The 20,752-nt window shown below is 55.2% G+C and overlaps 2 protein-coding genes across 2 annotated transcripts in view; both read left to right on the forward strand.

Moving 5' to 3' along the window:
* LOC111178778 (kinesin-like protein KIF6) overlaps window positions 1–161 on the forward strand; it is a 77,904-nt gene extending 77,743 nt beyond the window's left edge. The window contains exon 12 of the mRNA XM_089919865.1: window positions 77–161. Within this exon, the coding sequence (XP_089775991.1) occupies window positions 77–161 (85 nt within the window). The remainder of the gene's footprint in view (window positions 1–76) is intronic.
* Window positions 162–13,527: 13,366 nt separating this feature from the next.
* On the forward strand, window positions 13,528–20,028 carry KCNK16 (potassium two pore domain channel subfamily K member 16). The gene is made up of 5 exons (XM_022581822.3): window positions 13,528–13,796; window positions 17,145–17,259; window positions 18,265–18,431; window positions 19,261–19,426; window positions 19,738–20,028. The coding sequence occupies exons 1-5, from the start codon at window positions 13,584–13,586 to the stop codon at window positions 19,953–19,955; spliced, it is 879 nt and encodes a 292-aa protein (XP_022437530.1). The 5' UTR covers window positions 13,528–13,583; the 3' UTR covers window positions 19,956–20,028.
* The last annotated feature ends 724 nt before the right edge of the window (window positions 20,029–20,752 follow it).

Here is a 20,752-nt window from a genome sequence, read left to right on the forward strand (position 1 = left end):
GGGTGGCCTTTATCATATCGTCCTCACCCTCGCTGGGATGCCGGCCCGCTGACTGTTCTTTCTTCTTCACCACTAGCACCAGCAGCATCAGCGCCATTGTCAGGTCTTTTCTGAGACCTGGGACCCGCCATCTCTGCCACCAACCTGCCGTGACGCCCTGACCACATAACTTGCCTTCTCTCATCCTCAGTTTCCTTGTCTAAAAAAGAAAAACAATTGAATTCAGATTCAGTGCTCTCCAAGGCCCCATCTCTCCCCCAAATACTCTAATGATATGTATCAGACACAGAACAATACTGAACAGCCAATCAGTGAATGAACACTGCATTTATTAGGCACCATCTGTATGTCAGGCCCTGTACCAGTGCTGGGGCCATATCAGTGAACAGGACAGACTCAAGCCCTTTACATTCTGGAAGGAAGAAGACAGACAATGACCACATCGACAAAGACATAAGGTCATCCGAGGTGCCAACAAGTGCTTTAAAGTAGCTGAAATATGTAATGTGTAGAGATCCCCAGGGACACGGTGGTGGGGGGAGAGCTTGAAACTGATGGCTGAAGAGTGAGGATGGCGTAGCCATGCGGTTCTGGAAAGGAACCTTCCACTCAGTCTGGGAAGAGCAGAACGTGACCAGCCCTGGAGGGGAAGGAGCTTGGCTTGGTTACAGGCTGGGGGAGCCGAGCCAGGGAGCAGGGCCAGATCACATGGACCTTGTAGGTGAGGGTAAGGGCCTTGGCTTCCATTCCAGGAGTGGTGGGAGCTCTGTGAAGAATTTGAAACATAGCGTGATGTGATCTGATCAGTGCTTTCGAAAGCTTGCTCTGGCTGCTGCATGTAGTGTAGGCTGTGGAGGGCCAGAAGCGGCTCACTTCTCAGGGAAGCACCTTCCCAGGAAGGTCCAGGGGGAGGGTGGCCGGGACTTACCCGCCGCCTGAACAGGACACGTGAGGGTCATGAAGACTCGCTTATATACTGAAAGGAAAGGCCCAGTGCTGGGTGTGGCAGGGGGAGGGAATTTATGATTTGGGAAAGAGGACCAAAACTGCAGGAGAAAGTTCTTTGAGGAATTGGACGGGATGATGTCCAGGACATAAGTGGAGGGAGTGTTGGCTTTTGGGGCTGGGAGACACACCCCTCAGTGAACAAATTCATAAAAATCAACCGTTATTTGTCCTGTCAAGAAGTCTACAAATAAGCAATACTTTAATGTTATGTTTACTTAGCTTTTGTACACGTAATACAGATGTGATCATCCAACCTTCTCAGAAGAGAAGAGGCAGACACCCAAGGTCTATGTCAGGATGGCGTCTTCCTGCTGACACCAGGCCCAGCTGGTGCAGAAAGCTGGGCCAAAGACTGGGGCGCTTTTATTACAATGCGTATGGCAGGTTACCAGTTATACGTTTCTTTCACATATATCATTCCCTCAACACTCCTGTAAATTACCCAGAGCCAAGAGTGTGATCCCCCTTTTGACAGGAGAGGAAACTGCTCACAAATGGCAGAGCCAGGAGGACCCTGGCCTCCCGTGCTCTCTCCACTGGGCCATACTGTCTGGAAAGCCACCCTGCTGGCGGGTGTTTTCTCTTGGCCTCCACCCTCCCTGCAGCTGGGGAGCTTTGTTCTCCAAACAAACAGCAGCCTGGAAGTAATTCATCAAAACAAACAGAAGTTCGAGGGTTCAATTTTTATTCTCAAGGGAAGGAAAATAATTCCAGGTTCTTAGTGACCATGGGGCCACAAGGAAGCTGAAAACAGGGTGACAAAGGGTCCCTCTCCGGCCAGGTCGGGGCTGAGAGGCAGCAGGTGCAGCCTCTCCCGATGCACAGATGGCCCAGGTCCCACCGCGCAGCGCTTTCTACACAGCCCACTTATCAGGCCTCCCTGGCAGGCAAACACACAGGCCGGGGCCCAGGCACTTCCCCAGCCAAAGCAAACACTCCCTCTCCCCTGGCCTGGGCCCCTCTGCTCTTAATTTAGCGGCGCTGTCTGCCTGGGCTCCTTCAGAAGTGCTCATTACGGGGAATTTGTGACCGTCAGCCTGGGAGCAGCAGCCCAGAAAGAGTGATTTAACACAAGCCTCGCCCGACTTCTCCAGCTCTTAGACTTCACCAAGGGCCAGCATGAATCTACTTGACTTAGGATTCGTGGAAAAGCTGTGGAGCGTTTAAATCCCTGCCAGGGCCGCACGTGGACAGGTGTATCTCCCCCCATAAGGGGCGTTAGTCATCCATGGTTTCAAATCTGCTGTATCTAACTGACAAGGGTGGCTTTAAGAGATTAACCCCTTTCTAGAGTGCCTTTTGTTTTTAATCTCCCTTAATCCCTGAGTTTGGAAGTATTTCTGTCTGGACGGGAACCTTGGTGTGACCCCGGTGACCACGACGCCCTCTTCTCCAGCTGGTGCCAGGAAGAGGCTCCAAAGCCCCCTGAGCTCCCAACCCCACCACCTGTGTTCTGAAAAAACCCCGGCTCTCTCCTTCAGTCAGGAGCCCTCCCAGCGAAGTGGAAAGAACACAGATCTGAGAGGGAAGAGACCCAAACACAAGGGCTGTCTCCGCCATGGGAGACCTTGGGCAGGTCACCTCCTCCAGCCTCCCTGTCACATCTGTCAAGTTCAGATTCCACCTTTGCCTGGGTGGTCAGCCTCTCCTGAGATAACGTCCATAAAAGTCCTCTGTAAACTGCTGAGTGCCAGGGAGCCATCATCGGGGAAACTGGCCTCTGAGCTGAGAACTGGTCCAGCACAGACCAGTGATTGTTTTGTAAAGGGTGCAGCAGTACCCTCCATTCTGGGGATCTACAGTCACAAAATCCCAATATAGACTGAGAGCTCCATCAGTTAAATAAGGTTCATAAAGTAAAGAGTGGACTGGAAATGGCACATCTGTCGTGGGCTGAGGTCCGTCTGGGTGAGGAGCTGTGTCTTGGTGACTTGCGCACTCTGAGCCCAGCCCTGCCCCCAGTCATCACCGCAGGCAACTGTGACAGCCCGGGGGTGGGGGCTGGCTCAGACTCCTTCCCACTCCTTCCCACTAATCCTGGCCCTGGGTGCTTGTCCGTGGGGCAGAGGAAGCATCAGACCCGTGACTTACTCAGCAGCCACATGCCTGCTGGTCCCCGGTACCTGCCCTCGCCAGTCCTTGGAATAGAGAGATGAAAGCAATGGGTTTCGGCCTGGCTGTTCCTCAGAATCGCCCGGACCCACCCCAGAGATTCTGATTTAACCCATCCTGGGAGTGGCCTGGGTAGGAGGATTCCAAAGGGCTCCCCAGGGGTTTCCAGTCTGTAGCAGAGCTGGGAACCATGGGTCCAGGGTGACTAGAGCACATTACCTTCCCACGGTCTGGTGTGTCTGACATTCTCCCTTCCTGTCCTGGGATTCAATCAGGACAGCTAAGAACGTCTTAAAACTAAGGACCATCTCCATTTAATTAAACAGTGAGGCCTGCCTGGGGTCTTGCACACATAACTAGGTCTGAAGGACCAACGGCTCACAGCCTTGAATTGTTTTCAATCTCTTCCTCCCCATTATCTCTCACATTTGATGTGTCGCAGAGAATTACCGATTCTCCCCCAGCAACAGCAAGCGGACCACGCCCACACTCTCCCACTGCCGGGTCTCCACGGCCACACCCAGCTGCCCGTGCTGCCTCACCCCTCAACCTCTCTGCCTGCTGCAATTTTTTTTTAACACTGTGTTCTTTACCTGAGAATCTTCAGAAATTCCCTTTTGCTCTTATTATGACAGCCAAACTTTAAGCAAATTAACTGCACGTCACTCACACTAGTTCTCACACTTTTCTGGTCCGGTGAGTCTGGGTGGGCCCAAGATTCTGCATTTCTTAACAAGCTCCTGGAGATGCCAATGCTGCTGGTCCGTGGACCACTCTTTGTGAAGCAAGGAGCTATGCTAGCTACGTTGCTCTTTCCAGGTACCTTGTCTGCTCCAGTGATTTGGAAATGAGGAAGTGAGGCCCAGAGAACAAACATGTTTTGCCCAAAGTCACACCACAGGTTGGGGACCATCCTGGCTAGAACTCAAGGGTCCCGCTTCTTAGTGCAGAGAACCCTTCTCCATATCCAGCTATGGGAGGCTACAGGATGGAGCCACGTGGTCAGGAGGAGCCTTCATGCAATATAATGAACATCTGGGGCAAAAAGCAAGGAGAGAATCTCTGTGAGAATTAAGTAGGAGGGTCAGTGAAAATCATGGGATAGGAGAACGAGGGTGGATCCTGACTCAGAGAGATGAAACCTTTGCAAAGGGGAGTAAATGCAGCCCTGAGAGGTTAGGCCCTGAGAGGTGCCTTGCCCGACACCCAGAGTGGTGACCTGCAGCCTCCTCCCCTTGCCTTTCCATCCAGGAGGGGTCCGTGCTCCACGCACAGCCTAACCAAGAACACTTGTCTCCTTTCAGGTTTCCAATAAGCGTCCACCATGCATTGTGGCAGCAAGAACGGAGTACAGATGAAGGCCTTGTCTTCAGCAGTGATCTGTGGGCTGCTGGGGGCCACCGGTGACTTTGATTCTGGTGGAGGGGCTACTTCTTTAAGGATGATATCTTGGAGGCTGCCAGTGAGGCTGGGGCCAGGCTTACGGTGCCATCCTTGCTGTGGGTGCTGGAGCTCTGGCAGTCAGGCAAGGCCAGGGTGCTGGGGCGGGATGAGGGCTTTAGCTCACTCTTGTGGTGGTGTTTCACGCAGACGATCAGAAACTTTGAGATTATGAAATAGTACCATCCTAGTGTAGTGGCAGGGGAAGCTCACACTGGTAGAACGAGGGGGAAAAAATAATGGGTTATTTTTAGCTACTTACCCACCCGCTCCCCTGCCCCAGCCCCTGGTTGAGAAGCCCAGGAATGGCTGGGGCAGGCTACACAGCAGGTCAGAGCCAAAGACAAGGCAGTGGAATCCAGGGCATCTGGATGGCCAGTCCTGACCTCCCAGACCGGACCCTCCGCCATGGCCTGGACGACCCGTAGGCAGTGCCGAAATCAGCTGTATCTCCAGGGAGCCACCCCCGCTGCCCCACTGCAAGGTCTAAGGACATGGCAGCACCCAGAGAGCAGCGGATGGCTCCGGGCGCTCTGCAGAGAGCTGAGAGGGGCAGTGTGGGTGCCCTGGGCCTCGCCTTCACCCCGCCTCTTAGGGCTCTGCAGGATTTGGGCCTGGATTTGCTCCCACGGGGGGAGCGTCTGTGGGGGGGTCTCGTCTCAGGAGCCCTCTCAGCATTCCAGACACAGAGCCAGCGGCCCGGTGGGTGGGCCACCCCATGCCCACCCCGGAGCCCCTAGGGGAACTGCCACCTACCTCAGGGTCCTGGCAGCAAGGGTCCAAGCCAGCTGCAGCGGGGGAGGGGAGTGGAGGAGGGAGAGGGATGGTACCTGGAGATGAAGCCAACTGAATAAAAGTTCTTGTCCACTGCTCCCATTATCTCTGTCCCCTAAGTGCAGGCCCTCGCCACCCCAGAGAGAGAGCAGAGAGAGAACACGGCATAATCGGCTTCCCCCACCCCTTTTCAGGTCTGGGTAAAAGGATCATACAGGAGAAGCTAGATCATGACATTTCATGTCATGAAATATCATTAGAAAACTCATTTATATCATTAGATATATTTATATCATTAGAAAACTAACGCGAACGGGAGGACCTAGTTGTTGATATATAGCCAGTTAGTGGCAAGTGTCCTCTCCTCGGGGGGCTTTCCCTGATCACCCCAACTAGAGTGACCCCCTGGTCCTCACTCTGTTATATTTTCATCATTACTACCTGACATCTTTCTTTATTTGCTTTTTTTTTTTTTTCTCCTCTTGTGGCCGTGCTGCATGGCTTGTGGGATCTTAGTTCCCCAACCAGGGATTGAACCTGGGTCCATGGCAGCAAAAATGAGGAGTCCTAACCACTGGACCGCCAGGGAATTCCCTATTTGCTTATTTTTTAATGGTCCGCAAACCCCACCACCACTGCCAAGACTAAAAGCTCCATGACAACAGGGACCTGTCTGTCCTGCTCATCACTGGGTCCCCTGCACGAGCTGGTACTCAATTCATGAGTATCAGAGTCAGAACCAGCTCTCCTGCTTCTCAGGCCCCCACGACCTCCCTCGGGCTCTGTGACTGAGGCCCACTGGGCATTGTGGCCCTCACAGTTCTCTGGCAAGTGATAAGTCCTCAGGAAAGTCCACAGAACCGGGGGAGGCCAAGCAGCCCTTACAGCCTGATTCTAAAAACCTCCCCAGAAGTCCACAGGGCACACACATAAATACACGCACACTCTTTCTCTCTCAAGAGCCCTGAGGATGGTGTGGAGTGGGCCAGAGTCCGTCAGAAACAGCCTCGGTGTACCTGGCACACCTTAGTGCCCCGGCCCTCTGGAACCGCTTACGGTGTGTGGACTGTAGCTCCCCTGCCAAGAAGTTATCTCCTGGATCCAAAGGCCTTATTGACAGGGACATGTGGTGTGGCCCCATGCAGGGTGCAGATCCACCTCCTAGAACAATCACTAAGGCAGGAGAGGAAATGAAGAAGAGAGGAACACAGACAGCTCCCAAAGTCCCTCCCAAGGGAAGCTGACCTCTGACGTGGACACCTGCTCCACCACGGTGCATCTGCCCCAAAGCTCTTTGGCCCCTGCAGATGGGAGAAATGTTCTGAATAGACTCTCCAGCAATGCACCCAGGCTCAGTGGAGCCATGAAGAGGTCCAGAGTATCTGAGTTTACTCCAGGCCGAAATGTGGAGCTTTCCAAAATGTCTTCCAGAAAGCGGCCTGGCCAGTGACCCAGCCCAGTTCCTACTAGAACTGAACTGGCTCTGCCATTCCCTTGGCAGGAAGTGTTAGGAAGAGGGAGGTGTGGAATGTGACTTTCTCGGACCTTGAAAAGAGGGAGTTTTAGAAAGCAGATAGAGAAACTGTGGTACATTGAATACCTCGCCTTAATTCTTCACCCCCTGTAATAATAGAATAATAATATACATCCAAATCTTTGCCATGGCCTCATGGGAGCAAAGTACACTTCCCTACCCCTTAAATTTGGGCTTGGCCCTGTGACTTGCTCTGGTCAGTGGGATATTGGCAGATATGATACAAGCAGAGGCGTGAAATGTGCTTGCATGGTTGGGCCTGCCTCTTGCACGCCAGTGATCTGCTTGAGAAGATCATGGTCTGGGCAGGTGCCGCCCCCTGAGCCTACATCCCAGAACATGCAGTGAGCAGACCTGAGCCCAGCCTGCGGCGCTGGAGCCTGGAGCAGAGTTTCCCCATCAAGCCCAGCCCAGGTCAGCTGCATCCTGGCTGACCCAAAGACCCATTCTCCTGAAAATAAATGGCTGGTTGTCATTAGCCACTGAGACTTGGGGTGGTTAGTTATGAAGCATTAATTGTAAGAACAGCTACAGAAATTGAAACCCAGAGACAGTCCCTGACTAGACCCGGAATTTCTCAGAGTTCATTCCGTCCCTCCGTGCTGCCTATCGAAAGGCACTTGAGAGCATGCTGTACATGAAAAAGTGGGACTGCCACTTATGGCCATGATAGAGCAACAGGGACCTGAGTTAGCCTCCTTCTTTAAGCAATTGAAGACCAGACAAAACTGTAAAACAATGGTTTTCAGACATGGGAGCAAAGGCAGTACAGGACATTGACCCCCAAGAGAAGAGAAAAAGGTGAGGTGAGCCTTCCGATCACCCGTGTGCAGGGCAAGCCGGCAGTGCAGGAGGTAACCTGCCCTGGAGCAATCCTCAACTGACAGGGACAGGAGCTGGTGGATAAACACCCCAGCCTCCTTCCGCCCTGGGGGACAACTCTGAAGTGAGCCCTACACGGTGTCCCCGAGAGCCCAGCAAGGTGGAGCCCCCCGATGCCCACAGGAGTCACCTGCTCCGTCACACACACTGCGTTGGCCGCCTTCCTCCCTGTCTCTCTTGCCCTCTTTCTTGGGATCATTTCCTGGGATCACTTCCCACATGAACTACTCACACCCACATTTGGCCTCAGAGTCTGCTCCGAGGACAGTCCAGCTTAGGCAAGGACATCTATTTCAGAATCGTGGGGTGGGGAGGGAGCTCTTGCATCCAGCTCTCCGGGCTGGTGAAAATGGGAGCCGCCTCCAACTTCAACCAGAGCCCCGCTCTCCACTGCGCTACACATTGGGGCTCAGGGAAAGATTTCTCATGAGAAAGGGATCCTGCTGCTCCAATAAACACTGGAAATTTCTGAACAAGATCAATAACTGGTATGTTTGATTGTTTGTTGGTCTTGAGCCTTTCCCTCGAATCTCCCCTCCGCTTTCCCCTCCCTCTGTTGGTCACCCCGTCGGGCTGGACCTCCCCTGACGTCTTACTCTCTGGCCAGGAGGGCCGACAAAGCCCCACACACCTGCACCCCCTGCCTCCACACAGGAGGCTCTCCCACACCCTTCACTGCAGGGACACCGCCAGGAGCCCAGACAACCACACACAGAGCTTGTTACTCTGGCCCCGTGTGCCACCAGCAGGGTCTGAAACCAGAGCTCCTTCTCTCCACCTGCCCTTTCCCCTGCAGGGGACGTCCCTGGGCCAGGGGGGCCTTAGCCCCTCCCCTTACTTCCGGTCCAGAACGTGCCTTTTTCACTTGTGCGGATACGTGCCTATTAAGTGGCTCCTCGAGAGAATACCGATGTTGGACGGCGTGTGGGCGGGCTGGCCTTCCCCTCATCTCCAGGCTCATTCAGACGGAAAGAGGCCCATGTCCAGCTGCTCTGTTTGCTCTGCATCCTCTGCCCACTGTACGTGAAATTGATCTTGGGGGGGGGCGGTGTTTTTCTTCTTTTTCCTCCAATCTCCCTTATCACTGCCGGATGTCAGGCCGCACTCTGCCATCAGGCCTGGCCATGTTGGACTCTCCATTAATTGATTTTGCCCTCCCCGCTTGGGAAGCACAAACTGGCCCAGCCCATTAGCAGCAGTAATTCCCTGAAAGGGATTGTAAATCACGCCCTACGGCCGTCCGCTGCTCCGGCGGAGTGGTGCCCACGTGGGGAGGTGTCGGGCGCGGAGGTGCAACGTCTGATGAGCAGCAGAGGTCCCTGCAGGCCTGCGGGTTCCCTCCTAAACCTACCCAAGCCAGGCCACAGCCAGGCAGGGGAGTAGCCAAAGCAGGTGGCAGCACACAGAGGGCAGCGACTAGCGTGTACTGAACGAGTGAAGGGAGGGAGGGGCGGGGGCTCCCTCTGGGGCACGGAGGGCTCTGAGGACCTCTCGAGCTGACCTCCCATCAAGTCCACCATTATGGCTCCGTTCTTTAGCTCTGTGGCCCCCTTAAGCCAGAAGAGCTCCTGGGAAAGACTGTCTTAAACTCCAGTCAGGTAATGCCCTGCCGGAAGGGAAGCAGCAGCGGCAGGGGACAGGTGGGAGGAGGCCCTCGACAGGGGGTCCATAAAGGAGTGGAGATCTTGGCCCACAGTGACCCTGGCACCCCTTCCTGCCCAGGCCCTCAGGGAGGGAGGGCTCCACGCCGGCTGTGCCAGCCCCCCTCCCCTACCTGTCACAGACAGCCCTCCCCCGCTGCGCTCACCCCTCTCTCCCTTCCTTTCCTTCCACCTGAGAACAGCCACCACCTACCTGCGGACCATGTCCAGACCCAGTGAGGATACTTGGGCTAAAGAGGTTGCTAAGATGTAGAGAATGGACGTGAGGACATGGGGAGGGGGAAGGGTAAGCTGGGACGAATTGAGAGAGTGGCATGGACATATATACAGTACCAAACGTAAAATAGATAGCTAGTGGGAAGCAGCCACATAGCACAGGGAGATCAGCTCGGTGCTTTGTGACCACCTAGAGGGGTGGGATAGGGAGGGTGGGAGGGAGACGCAAGAGGGAGGGGACATGGGGATATATGTGTACGTATAGCTGATTCACTTTGTTATACAGCAGAAACTAACACAACATTGTAAAGCAATTATACTCCAATAAATATGTTTAAAAATAAATAAATAATAAATAAAGAGGTTACAAGACCTGCCCAAGTCCTCCAGACAGCAGCCGATAGCTTTCCAAACGGTAAAGAGAGAACTCTTCACGTATGGAACTTCCCCAGGGCAACAAAATGGGACCTGATTGTCACACAGCCTGGCAGGTATAAGTACAACCCTAGCTTAGAGCCAGGACGTAGCGAGTTTGCAGTGACAAGATGACGGCCAGCTCTCTCTCCCAGTCTCTCCAAAACACGAGGAGGAAACAGGCAAGGGGGAGATTTGTGACTCCAGACGCTTCCTTCTGCCCCAAGACAAGCCCGCTTCCCAGTGTGGTGCTGTCTGGGAAAGCTCTGGGTGCAACGAAGGCCTTCCGGAAGATGGTTCTAGACCCCCAGGTGGCCTCAGGGACCCAGAACCAGCAGGACTACAGAGAAGGCGCCCGCAACCCCCAGACAGGGCCCCACCTAAACCACAGGAGGATGAGGTGCTGCAGGGACACCTGGGCCTGCCTTCCACACACTTACAGCATCGGGATGTTCCTATAACATGCAGCCTCCACGTCGCTGCTTGCACCTCCACCTACTGTGTGTGTGTTGTGTTTTGGCCTTAGAGCAGATGAGGACCCCCATGTCCTCACTACTACTCCCTTGATCATTCATACACTTGAAAATAGTAACATTCTCCCCCTTGCTTTCGTTTCCTATGAGACTTCTCTCCCTCCCCGCCCGCCCCCCATCTCTCATTACACAAACCATGGTTGCTTGCCCTGGACATAACGCCCATGGTGTCTGCCTCTGCACCGTCCCTTCCAAGTGACACCTGTACGTGTGACGCCGCCACCCCTGGCTGGGGCCCATCAGCTGAGGGTCGTGCATGACCCAAGGACGGCCAGACACCTGTGAAGTGGCTCACATGCAAAGGTGCTCTTGGACCCCCAGCCTTTGAGAGGATTTGAGCCAAGCAATACCAAAAGAGAGAAGCATGGGGCAACGGGAGCTGGTGCCAACCGGATGCCGGGGTCAGCATGGAGCAGAACTCAGCAGAGGGAGGGAATCACTGCTGGGACAGGAGGAGGGGAGGGGGCACCCCGAGGGGGTGGGCAGGGCAAGTTAATGGGGGAGAGTTCGGAGTGAGGTCATGGCCCAGTTCTTCCAGAACCCTGGCTGCTCCCGGCTTCCTACCACGAATTATTTCAATTACTTGAGATAACCAGAGTGTGTTCCTATTCCTTCCAACTCAAATAAGCCTTGAACAATTAAAAGAAAAGAAAACTTATGTAACCATTGGGAAGTAACACTGGCTTAAACAAATAGGACTTATGTGTCAAACTTTCTTAAATCTCAAGGGACTTCCCTGGTGGTGCAGTGGTTAAGACTCTGCACTCCCAATGCAGGGGGCCTGGATTTGATCCCTGGGCAGGACACTAGAACCCACACACTGCAACTAAGAGTTTGCATGCCACAACTAAGGAGCCCGCCTGCCACAACTAAGATCCAGCACAAATAAGTAAATAAAATATTCTTTTAAAAAAAGACTTTTTTAAATCTTGAGGTAGGCGTGGAAACCAGCGGAGCGTCTTTGCGACGCTCTTGACCTTCCCTCAAGGACACGAGGTGGCTGAACAGGTGCCATCATCTGTGCACTCAGGGCAGATGGGCGGAAGGTGGGGCCGGCTGCAGCCAAACCCTTGGTCTGGAAGGAACACCTTTGCCCCGCACCTCCGCAGCTGCCTCTGCCCACATCTAATTGGCCAGAACTGGCTCACAGGTGGCCCCAGCTGCAAGGGAGCTTGGAAAGTGGCTGCAAGGGGCAGTCAATCCCCTGGCCCCCTCCCCATTTCTGGGCTCCTCTCCTCTGCTTTAACGTGAGTTTGCTTCCAATGGCCTGGCCGCACCTGGGGCTCCTCAGTGGACTATCCACCGGCTCCTGGAGCTGTTTTGCCTGTAGGTGCAGAGCCAGGGACGCCTGGATGACTGCCTGGGCCGGGAATATGAAAGCGCAGCCTCCCTGCCTGCAGGGAACCAATGGGGTGTGCTTCACCGGTCAGGGCTCCCCAGGAACCAGGAGGAGGCCAGGACTACAGTGCCTTGTTTGGCTTCACTTGCCCCACACCCCTATGCACCTTCACTTACTCCACTGCCCGTACACAAAGCCCCCTCTCAGGGCTGTTCCTGAGACAGCGAGGAGTGGGACTGTCGTGATGGGTGAGACCAGTCATGCTCCATTGCCTGGGGCTGACGTGTACAAACGTGGGATTCTGTTAGCCGGGAAGGAGGGAAAGGCTATCAGGCTGGCAACTCACGGTGTCTGCTGGCGCAGCGCGTTACAGGAAGCACCAGAAAACACAAGCGGAGAATTGGCAGCCCTCACACGCTGCTGGTGGGGATATAAAATGGTATAGCCACTTCGGAAAACAGCCTGGTGGTTCCTCAAAAAGTTAAACGTAGAGTGGCCATGTCACCCAGCAATTCCACTCCTAAGTACATACAGGGGAGAAATGAAAACATACTGCCCCGCAAAAAAAAACAAACAAACAAAAAAAAACTTGTACACGAACATTCATAGCAGTATTATTCATAGGAGCCAAATATCTATCAATTGATAAATGGATATGTGAAATGTTGGTACATCTGTGCAATGAAATATTATTCAGCCATAAAGAATGAAGTACTGATACTTGCTACACTATGCATGAACTTTAAAAACATTATGCTAATTGGAGAAGCCAGACACAAAAGGTCACGTATTGTATGATTGAATCTGTATGAAATGTCCAGACTAGGGAAATCCAGAGACAGCAAGTTAAAGGTTGCCAGAGGTCAAGGGGGCAGGATGGGCAAATAGAGGTGACAGGTAAAGGGTACAAGGTTTCTCTCTGAGGTGATAAAAATGTTCCAACATTGATTGTGGAGATGGTTGCAGGACTCTGAATATACTTGAACTCCCAAGCTAACCTGCTAAAGGTTTCAAGCAAGGAAAATTTTCAGCAAAAGCTCTAAAGCAAGTGCATCCAATTGATTAGGAGCATCAACCCTCAGACGGTTCCTAATCCGTCACTTGTATGTTCGCTTTGCCCCAATTTGCTACCCAGTTCCCGCATCCCCAGGTTCCCCCAGTAGGCGGGTCCATCCTTCTAGCTCCACTTCATAGCCAAGGCAACTGAGTACAAGGTTTATTCACACTCATTCTGATGTCTCCCCAGCACCTAAGCTTGAGGGCTTGAAGCTATCGTGGGTAAGAAGCTGGGGGCTGCCAAGGGGCCCTGGGCAGAGTGAAGGGGAGCATCTGGTTTGGCCCCAAAGCGCCCATCCAACTTGGAGGCAGAAGGTGAGACACGATGGCCTCAGGAGGACCATTAGGTCTCTGAGGGGGTCCCTGCCCCTGACTTGCTGCTCTCCATGGAAAAAAAAAAAAAAAAAGGCTGGGCGGGGGGTGGCAGGGCTGTTTGCACTCGCGGTACTTAGTGCAGCCAAGCTGAGCCGCACTGTTCAAACAGACTCCCCAGCCCCTGGACACCTGTGCCGAGGAGGGCGAGGCAGGCAGGAGGCTGGGCACAGGTCCCCGGGCGCTTCCCGCCCCTGAACCCACAGCCAGCCCCACGGCCGTGGCAGAGTCCTGGGCACGCCATGCCCCGCACCAGGCTCTGCAGCTGCTGGGGCGGCCAGGTGCTGCCCCTGCTGCTGGCCTATGTCTGCTACCTGCTGCTTGGCGCCACCATCTTCCAGCTGCTGGAGAAACAGGCGGAGGCTCAGTCCAGGGACCAGTTTCAGTTTGAGAAGCTGCGCTTCTTGGAGAACTACACCTGCCTGGACCAGCAGGCCGTGGAGCAGTTTGTGCAGGTGAAGGGAAGATGCTGGTGTGGGCCGGTGGGCAGAAGAGGGGTCTCGTTGCAGGTCCAGAGCCATCACTTATGGCTGAGGCCCTATTTGGAAGCAGAGTGTGGTGGGAGCAGAGAGCCAGATGAGACCTAGTGCCGGATTCTGGCCGTAGGTCTACAACCGGATTGCTGTGTGACATTGGGCAAGTCACTTAACCTCTCTGATCCTCTTCTAGGAGAGAAGAATAACCTTATATGCTGCAGACATTTGACAGCTGATTAAAAGTGCTTTCTAAGCTGCCACTTGCTGCATAAATGTGAAACGTGTGTCAGTGCTATCAACGCTGCACACATTTCTGCCCCGCACACTCCTACAGCTTCCCCTTCCCCGACTCCGGGGCTGCTGCACCCTCTGCCCTCTCCCCAGATCACACCCCTGTGCTGACCACAGTTGAGTTGGAGACACAGATAAAGGTCAGGAGCAGCCGCCACGCCTGCCGTGGAGCCAGACTTGATGAGCAGCAGCTGGGGTGACTGAGCTACGGTGCCCCCCCGGGCCTCTCTCTGGTGGCAGAGCGGGTCACCCCTGCTCGGGCCCCTCTGTACAAACTCTGGGGCCCCAGCACCCTCTCTCCCAGAAACCAGGCAAAACCAGGGTGCTGTGAGGGGAAGGTGAATGCACTGGAGACCAGGGGGTTGAGTGTTCCCACCGGCTGCAAGGGAACTAGCCAGCTGCGGAATCATCACAATAGCTGTGGCGTATTGAGTGTTTACCACGTGCCCAAAACAGCAGGGAGCAGGGTCATCGCGCTGGGGTCAGACCAGTCCTGATCCATCACCTGGGGCCCAGTGTTTTACACGTGTTTCCTCATAATTATAGTACCTATCTCTACCACTGTCTCCAGTTTGTAGGTGGGAACTGGGGAACAGAGAGGTCGAGTACGTTGGCCAAAGCTACATAGTTAGTGGTAAAGGCAGAATTCGCACCCAAGCCTGGCTGCTCTTCAACACAAAAATTAGCATAAGTGCAGGGGGCAGGATACCACCTAGAGCAGCAGTTCTCAAAGTGTGGTCCCAGGTGTGGACCACCTGGGAACTGGTTACAAATGCCACCAGTCACTCCCCACCGCAGACCTACTGAATCAGGAACTCAGGGGTGGGGGCAACAGGCTGTGTGTTAACAAGCCCTTCAGGTCACACTAATTCCCCCTGAAGATGGAGAACAGCTGGCCTAGGAGACGAGAAGTGGGCTGGCCTACGAGATGAGAGAACGTTCCGGAGCTGTGAGAGGCCTGTCCAGGCGCTTTCTCCCAGGAAATGAGGCTTCCGGCCTCTGGCTTCACTTCCTTGCTCCCCAGCAGCACAGGGCTGGGACCACAGCACCCCTATCGGGGCTGGGAAGGATTCAGGAGCCTCCCAAGACCCAGGGGGTAAAAGGCAGAGGCCCTGGAGGCCCCGGACCCACCTCCACACTCAGCCCCAGGTTAGAGGCGAAACCCAGGAGCCAGAGAGCGGCGGAGGGATTCATAGCTGGGGCCTAATTAGAGACACAGGCTGGACTGCAGCCCCGAGGGAGGTGCCACAGATTAACAACCCCCAGGCCTCCCCAGAGGTCCTCAGCCCCCTTAGGAGGGACCCTCACTTGCCAGGGTATGTCTAGCTGAGAGGCAGAAGAACGCTAGGATAAGATTCCCAGAGGGGAATTCCCTGTCGGTCCAGTGGTTAGGACATGCACTTCCACTTCAGCGAGCATGGGTTCCATCCTGGACCAGGGAACCAGGGAACTAAGATCTTGCAAGCCGCGCGGCGTGGCCAAAAAAAGGAAAAAACAGAAAGATTCCCAAAGAACACAGATTACAGTTGCCCCTCGGTATCTGCGCGGGACTGCTTCCTGGAGCCCCGTGGATGCTCAAGTACCTGACAGCCAGCCCGCCGTATCCGCGGATGTGAACCTCACAGGTGTGGACCCCATGGATATGGAGGGTGACATGAAGGAAAAAAGCTATAAACAGTAGTAACAACAGTGTTGAAGACCGACACCATGCGGAAACAAGGCCTTGCCCAAGGTCCCGGGACTCGCGTCTGCCTTTCCCACCACGCGTGGATTCTTAGAGAAGAATGGATGGTCCACGTTGGGCACCCCACGCCCAGTGCCCTCGCCGACATCACAGCCCCTCCTGGGCAGAATGGAGACCCTCAGGCTGGAGTACGGGACAGCTGGGTCTAGGGCAAGTGCTTCTCCCACGTGCGAGGGTCTCTGGGGAACGGGTGTGTTCTGGAATGTTCAGTCCTGGCCTCTCTGGGTGTGTGGGAAAGAGGGGAGGCCAAAGTTCACATGGGAAGAGGCCAGTTCTGCCAAATTGAGGAGAAGCAGACAGCCTGTGTCAGGACACCCAGACTGGCCTGGCCCTCAGGGGCCATCCCACCCCGGCAGAGCACACTCACCCAGCCAGCGGGGAAACGGTTCCCACAGGAACTGGAGGCTGGAGCTTTCCCTCCCCCACTGCCTCCTTCCTGCCTTTAGGGATCTACCAGGTGGTGAGGCTGCACTGCTGCCCTGGGACAATTCACAGCGACAGGGGAGGAGGATGGAGAGCAGATAGGCGAGGGAGTCCTGCCCACCTCCAAGAGGGCTGGGCCCGGGGACAGAGGGGCTTAGGCTTGAGCCTGTGGGGTTCTGGTTCCGTAAACAGCAGCATGCACACACATGCAACATACGGCACCCATGCACACGCCACATGTATACAACACACCATACATATACGCCACCAACACACACACACACACCCAGAGGACCTTTGCCCTGGCCTCTGATGGAATTTCTCGGGCAGGCCTGGGCTGGGACTCACTAGGGGGCAGCAAAGAGCAAGGCTGCCAGCTCACCTGGAAGCTCAGAGAGCGCCGGGTTCTGTCCGGAATCAATCAGCCCCATGGGAGGGCAGCCCCATGGCTTTCCCGTGGTCCCGAACCTCAAGTTCCCAAGTAAGCCCTTCCAGGAACATCCAACCTGAAATTTTCCCATTGTTCTGACCACCCATGGAGTCTCACCCTCTTGGCTGTAGGTGGCATCTCCCACCTGCACCCCAGTCCGTAAGCACCCTCCGCCTCCTTAGGCCCCTTCCCCTCCACCAGCCACACTCACAGCGCATCTCACTCAGCCCTGGCCAGTGGAGCAGCCAGTGAATTTGGACCTCAATGACCTTGGGCAAGTCAGCCACTCTGAGCCTTAGTTTCCTCTTCCTTGAAATGGGAATGTGAGTAAGAATATCACCAGGTGAGACAACACGGAAGCACCCTGCAGAGAGCCTGGCCACCAGCCAGTGCCGTCAGCTCCCCTCGTCCTCCCACCCCATGCCACCCCCCCCAACAGGTCATCATGGAAGCCTGGGTGAAGGGCGTGAACCCCAAAGGCAACTCCACCAACCCCAGCAACTGGGACTTCGGTAGCAGTTTCTTCTTTGCGGGCACGGTCGTCACCACCATAGGTAAAGGGTCAGGGTGGAGAAGGGCACCCCCAATGCCCCTGCTGAACTTTGGGTTCCCCAAAAGCAGGTGCTGAGACTAGGAGACGATTCCGGGAAGCAGGACAAGTGGGAAATTGAGACAGGAAAAGGCAACGAAGTTTGCAATAATGAGCAGGGGACTGGTTAGGGCGACTGGGTTCACCAGTGCTGGAGACCCTCTGAGAAGCTAAGGAGAGCCCTGCCAGGGGAGAGGAAGCAGGCGTATTTATCTACCAACTCCTGCCCCTGCTGGTTGAGGGCTGATCCCGGATGTATTAATTTTCCGGTATTTTGGACCTGCCCAAAGGTCTCTCAGGTAGAGAGAAGCAGGGACTTGGGGTAGGGAGTCCTCTGCGTGTACTGTCCACCCAGCTGCAGGTGCTATCTCGGTGTTCCAAGGGGACAGGGCATATGGTCAAGTATCTGCTCTACCCCCTCAGCCAGAAAACCCACACCACCTCCCACAAGGAAACCCCAGACCCCACTAACCCCGGTCTCCATATCCGTTCAATTAAGTCCAGTTCCACACACCTTCCTTGAACTCAGGTGACATTCAAAGCAGATAGAGTGGAGGTAGGAGAGTATGAACTTGGATCAGACCCAAGCTTGGCTCTCAAGGAGCTTCTGAACCAATAAAGAAGGATAAGATAAGCCAAAAACAAGAGCACAGGGCAAAGTAGAATATAGATAGGAATGACACAAAGCACTGTGGGAGATCACACCTAGTAGAGAGGAAGAGAGTGGCAGTCCGGAGGGCTTCCTAGAGTCAGTGTTTTTGGAGATGGGCCTTCAAAGACAAGCAGGATTCTTACAAATAGAGATCATTCTAGAAGAGGTTGAGAAGGGTGTTCACGGGAGCAGAGGGGTTTCCCCTCACCACGCCCCGACCCACAGTGGTGATGGGAAACCTACCTCTGCCAGAGTCTGTCGGGGAGGCAGTTCTGAACTCTTCTTTCCCCATATTTGCACACCCTCCTCCCACTGCAGGATACGGGAACCTGGCGCCCAGCACGGAGGCAGGCCAGGTCTTCTGTGTCTTCTACGCTCTGGTGGGCATCCCGCTTAACGTGCTCTTCCTCAACCACCTGGGCACGGGGCTGCATGCCCACCTGACCACACTGGAGAGGTGGGAGGACCAGCCCAGGCGCTCCCAGGTAGGGCCCCTCCCTCCCCACAGCCCCACTGGGACAGAGTCTGTTGCAGGTGGAGTCCTCCAGAAGTTGACACTGAGAAAAGAGTTTGGCTAGCATGGTATTAGGGGTCAACAGCTATGGAAGAAAGGGACTGGGCAGAAGGAGAAATTAAATTGTGTTGCAGGCTGGACAAAGCCTTGGTCCACCCCTCGAGGAGCTCGGCAGGTGCCGGCCGCCCCAGCTGTCCCGCAGTGGGCGCTGACGTGGCCAGGACTCTGCCCTGGGCTCAATCAGGCCCTGGGAAGGTGTGCCCTTGGGCCAGGCTGCAATACACCCTGAGGGAGCTGCCGGCTGGAGGCCACCTGCCAGTGGCTTGGCAAGGTTTTCTTTGAAGGGGGATCTATCTGGGCGGCACAGAACTCCAAAAGCAAACTCCACGCCACCCTGAACACCACCAGTGCCCACCTGTCATCGGCTCCTTGCAAAGCTAGGCACGCTAAGAAAGCAGGGGTGCAGAGGAATCTGGGACAGTTCGATGACCATCCTCCGTCCCAGATCTGAGTTCCCTGGGGGCCTGTACATGTGGACCCCACACCTGAAGGAGTCTCCAACTTGACCCACCGACACAATCCCTCTGACCGAATCTTTCCCTGGCCTGGGCAAGGTAACACACACACAGATACAACCCCCATCCCAGAGGTCTGCAGGGCAGGACAGGGCAGGGACCTGGCTATGGCCCAGCCCACTTCCTAATTTGCCCCAGAACCCCACACCCCCACCCCCCCACACCCCGCAATTTACAATCCTGGGTCTTCCAAGTGGACTCAGAGACAGACTCCTCCCCTTCCAGCTACTGCAGACCCTGGGCCTGGCCTTGTTCCTGGCCCTGGGGACGCTGCTCGTTCTCATCTTCCCGCCCATGGTCTTCAGCCACGTGGAGGGCTGGAGCTTCAGCGAGGGCTTCTACTTCGCCTTCATCACCCTCAGCACCATCGGCTTCGGGGACTACGTCGTCGGTGAGAAAGAGGCATCACAGATCTCGGGGGGGGGGCCGCTGGGATTCAGGGGATGGGGAGATGTCCGCAGGGGGTAATTACTGAGGACCAGAGAGCCCCTGGGTATTCAGGGGAGACAAATACTTTGTGAGGCTGCTGTGAATTCTCACAACATCCTCAGAAATTGCTGGTCTAGGACCCATCACCCTTTCCCCCAGGGACCTCCACTGCCGATCCTTGTTATTGGGAGGCTGGTGAGAGCCCTTGTGGAACCTGGGGGGTGGCTGTGCCCTCGGACCTCTGGCATTTATCATGTCCCCCTTCCCGGCCAGGCACGGACCCCAGCAAGCATTACATCTCTGTGTACCGGAGCCTGGCAGCCATCTGGATCCTCCTGGGCCTGGCATGGCTGGCACTGGTCCTCCCACTGGGCCCCCTGCTTCTGCACAGGTGCTCCCAGCTCTGGCTGCTCAGCAGAGGCCTCAAGGAAAGGGGAGCCCCCGAGACTAATGGGCTCCCTAGACCTCAGAAGATTCCCATCTCTGCATGAGGCCCCCCAGTGGCCACAGAAGCCCCTCCCAGCATCCCCAGTCACCCCATATGCCCCCTGGATTTCTTGCCACACCTCCTCCTCTGCCAACCCACTCACTTCCCAGCCAGAGCTGGTCTCGGGGGCTCTCCGGACAGAGAAAGGAGACAGGAGCATCCAAGAAAGTAACAGAAAGGAGAGGTAGAGACAGGATGGGAGACAGGTGTGTGTGGCACAAGATGTGCACAGTTGTCCCAGAGCCCCTCCCTCAAAAGTGACCCGAGAAAGTTGAATCTAGACATGGATCATTGTGGCCAAATCTCCATCGCCCTCCCTGCATCCTCCGCCCAAGAGACCTCGTTCGGGACAGCAAACACAGGGCGACTTTATTTGTGCCTCATTTGATACATGCACAGCGTGTATCAGGCACCGGGCCAGGCTCTGGGGCAACAACAGTGAATGTTCCTGCCCTCCAAATGGAAGGACTAGACAAGCAGAGAGGCAACCCTGACCCAGTGGCCACAACCCCATGATGAGGGGCAGACCTGGGTATGACGAGTGCCCATGGGACCAGCTGGCAGGGAGGGTCGAGGATGGGAGAGAGCCAGGCAGGGACTTGGGAGCCATCTTCATGCAAATAGGACGTCTGCCCTCAGGAAGCTGCCAGCCGGAGGGGTAGGCAAGCTGCCTCTAAGTCTGCCAGTTCCCCTTGCCTACAGGTCTAGAGTTGTCCGTGAACAAGGCTTGGGCACACTTGGGTGTCCCCGCCCACTTTCCTGGGCAAGGCCTCTATTGAACCCCTCAGGGCACCCCTTGAC

The sequence above is a fragment of the Delphinapterus leucas genome, chromosome 10 (genome assembly GCF_059928025.1).
Source record: "Delphinapterus leucas isolate spDelLeu-1000000601 "Yukka" chromosome 10, BTC_Dleu_Yukka2, whole genome shotgun sequence".
Classification (NCBI taxonomy): Eukaryota; Metazoa; Chordata; class Mammalia; order Artiodactyla; family Monodontidae; genus Delphinapterus; species Delphinapterus leucas.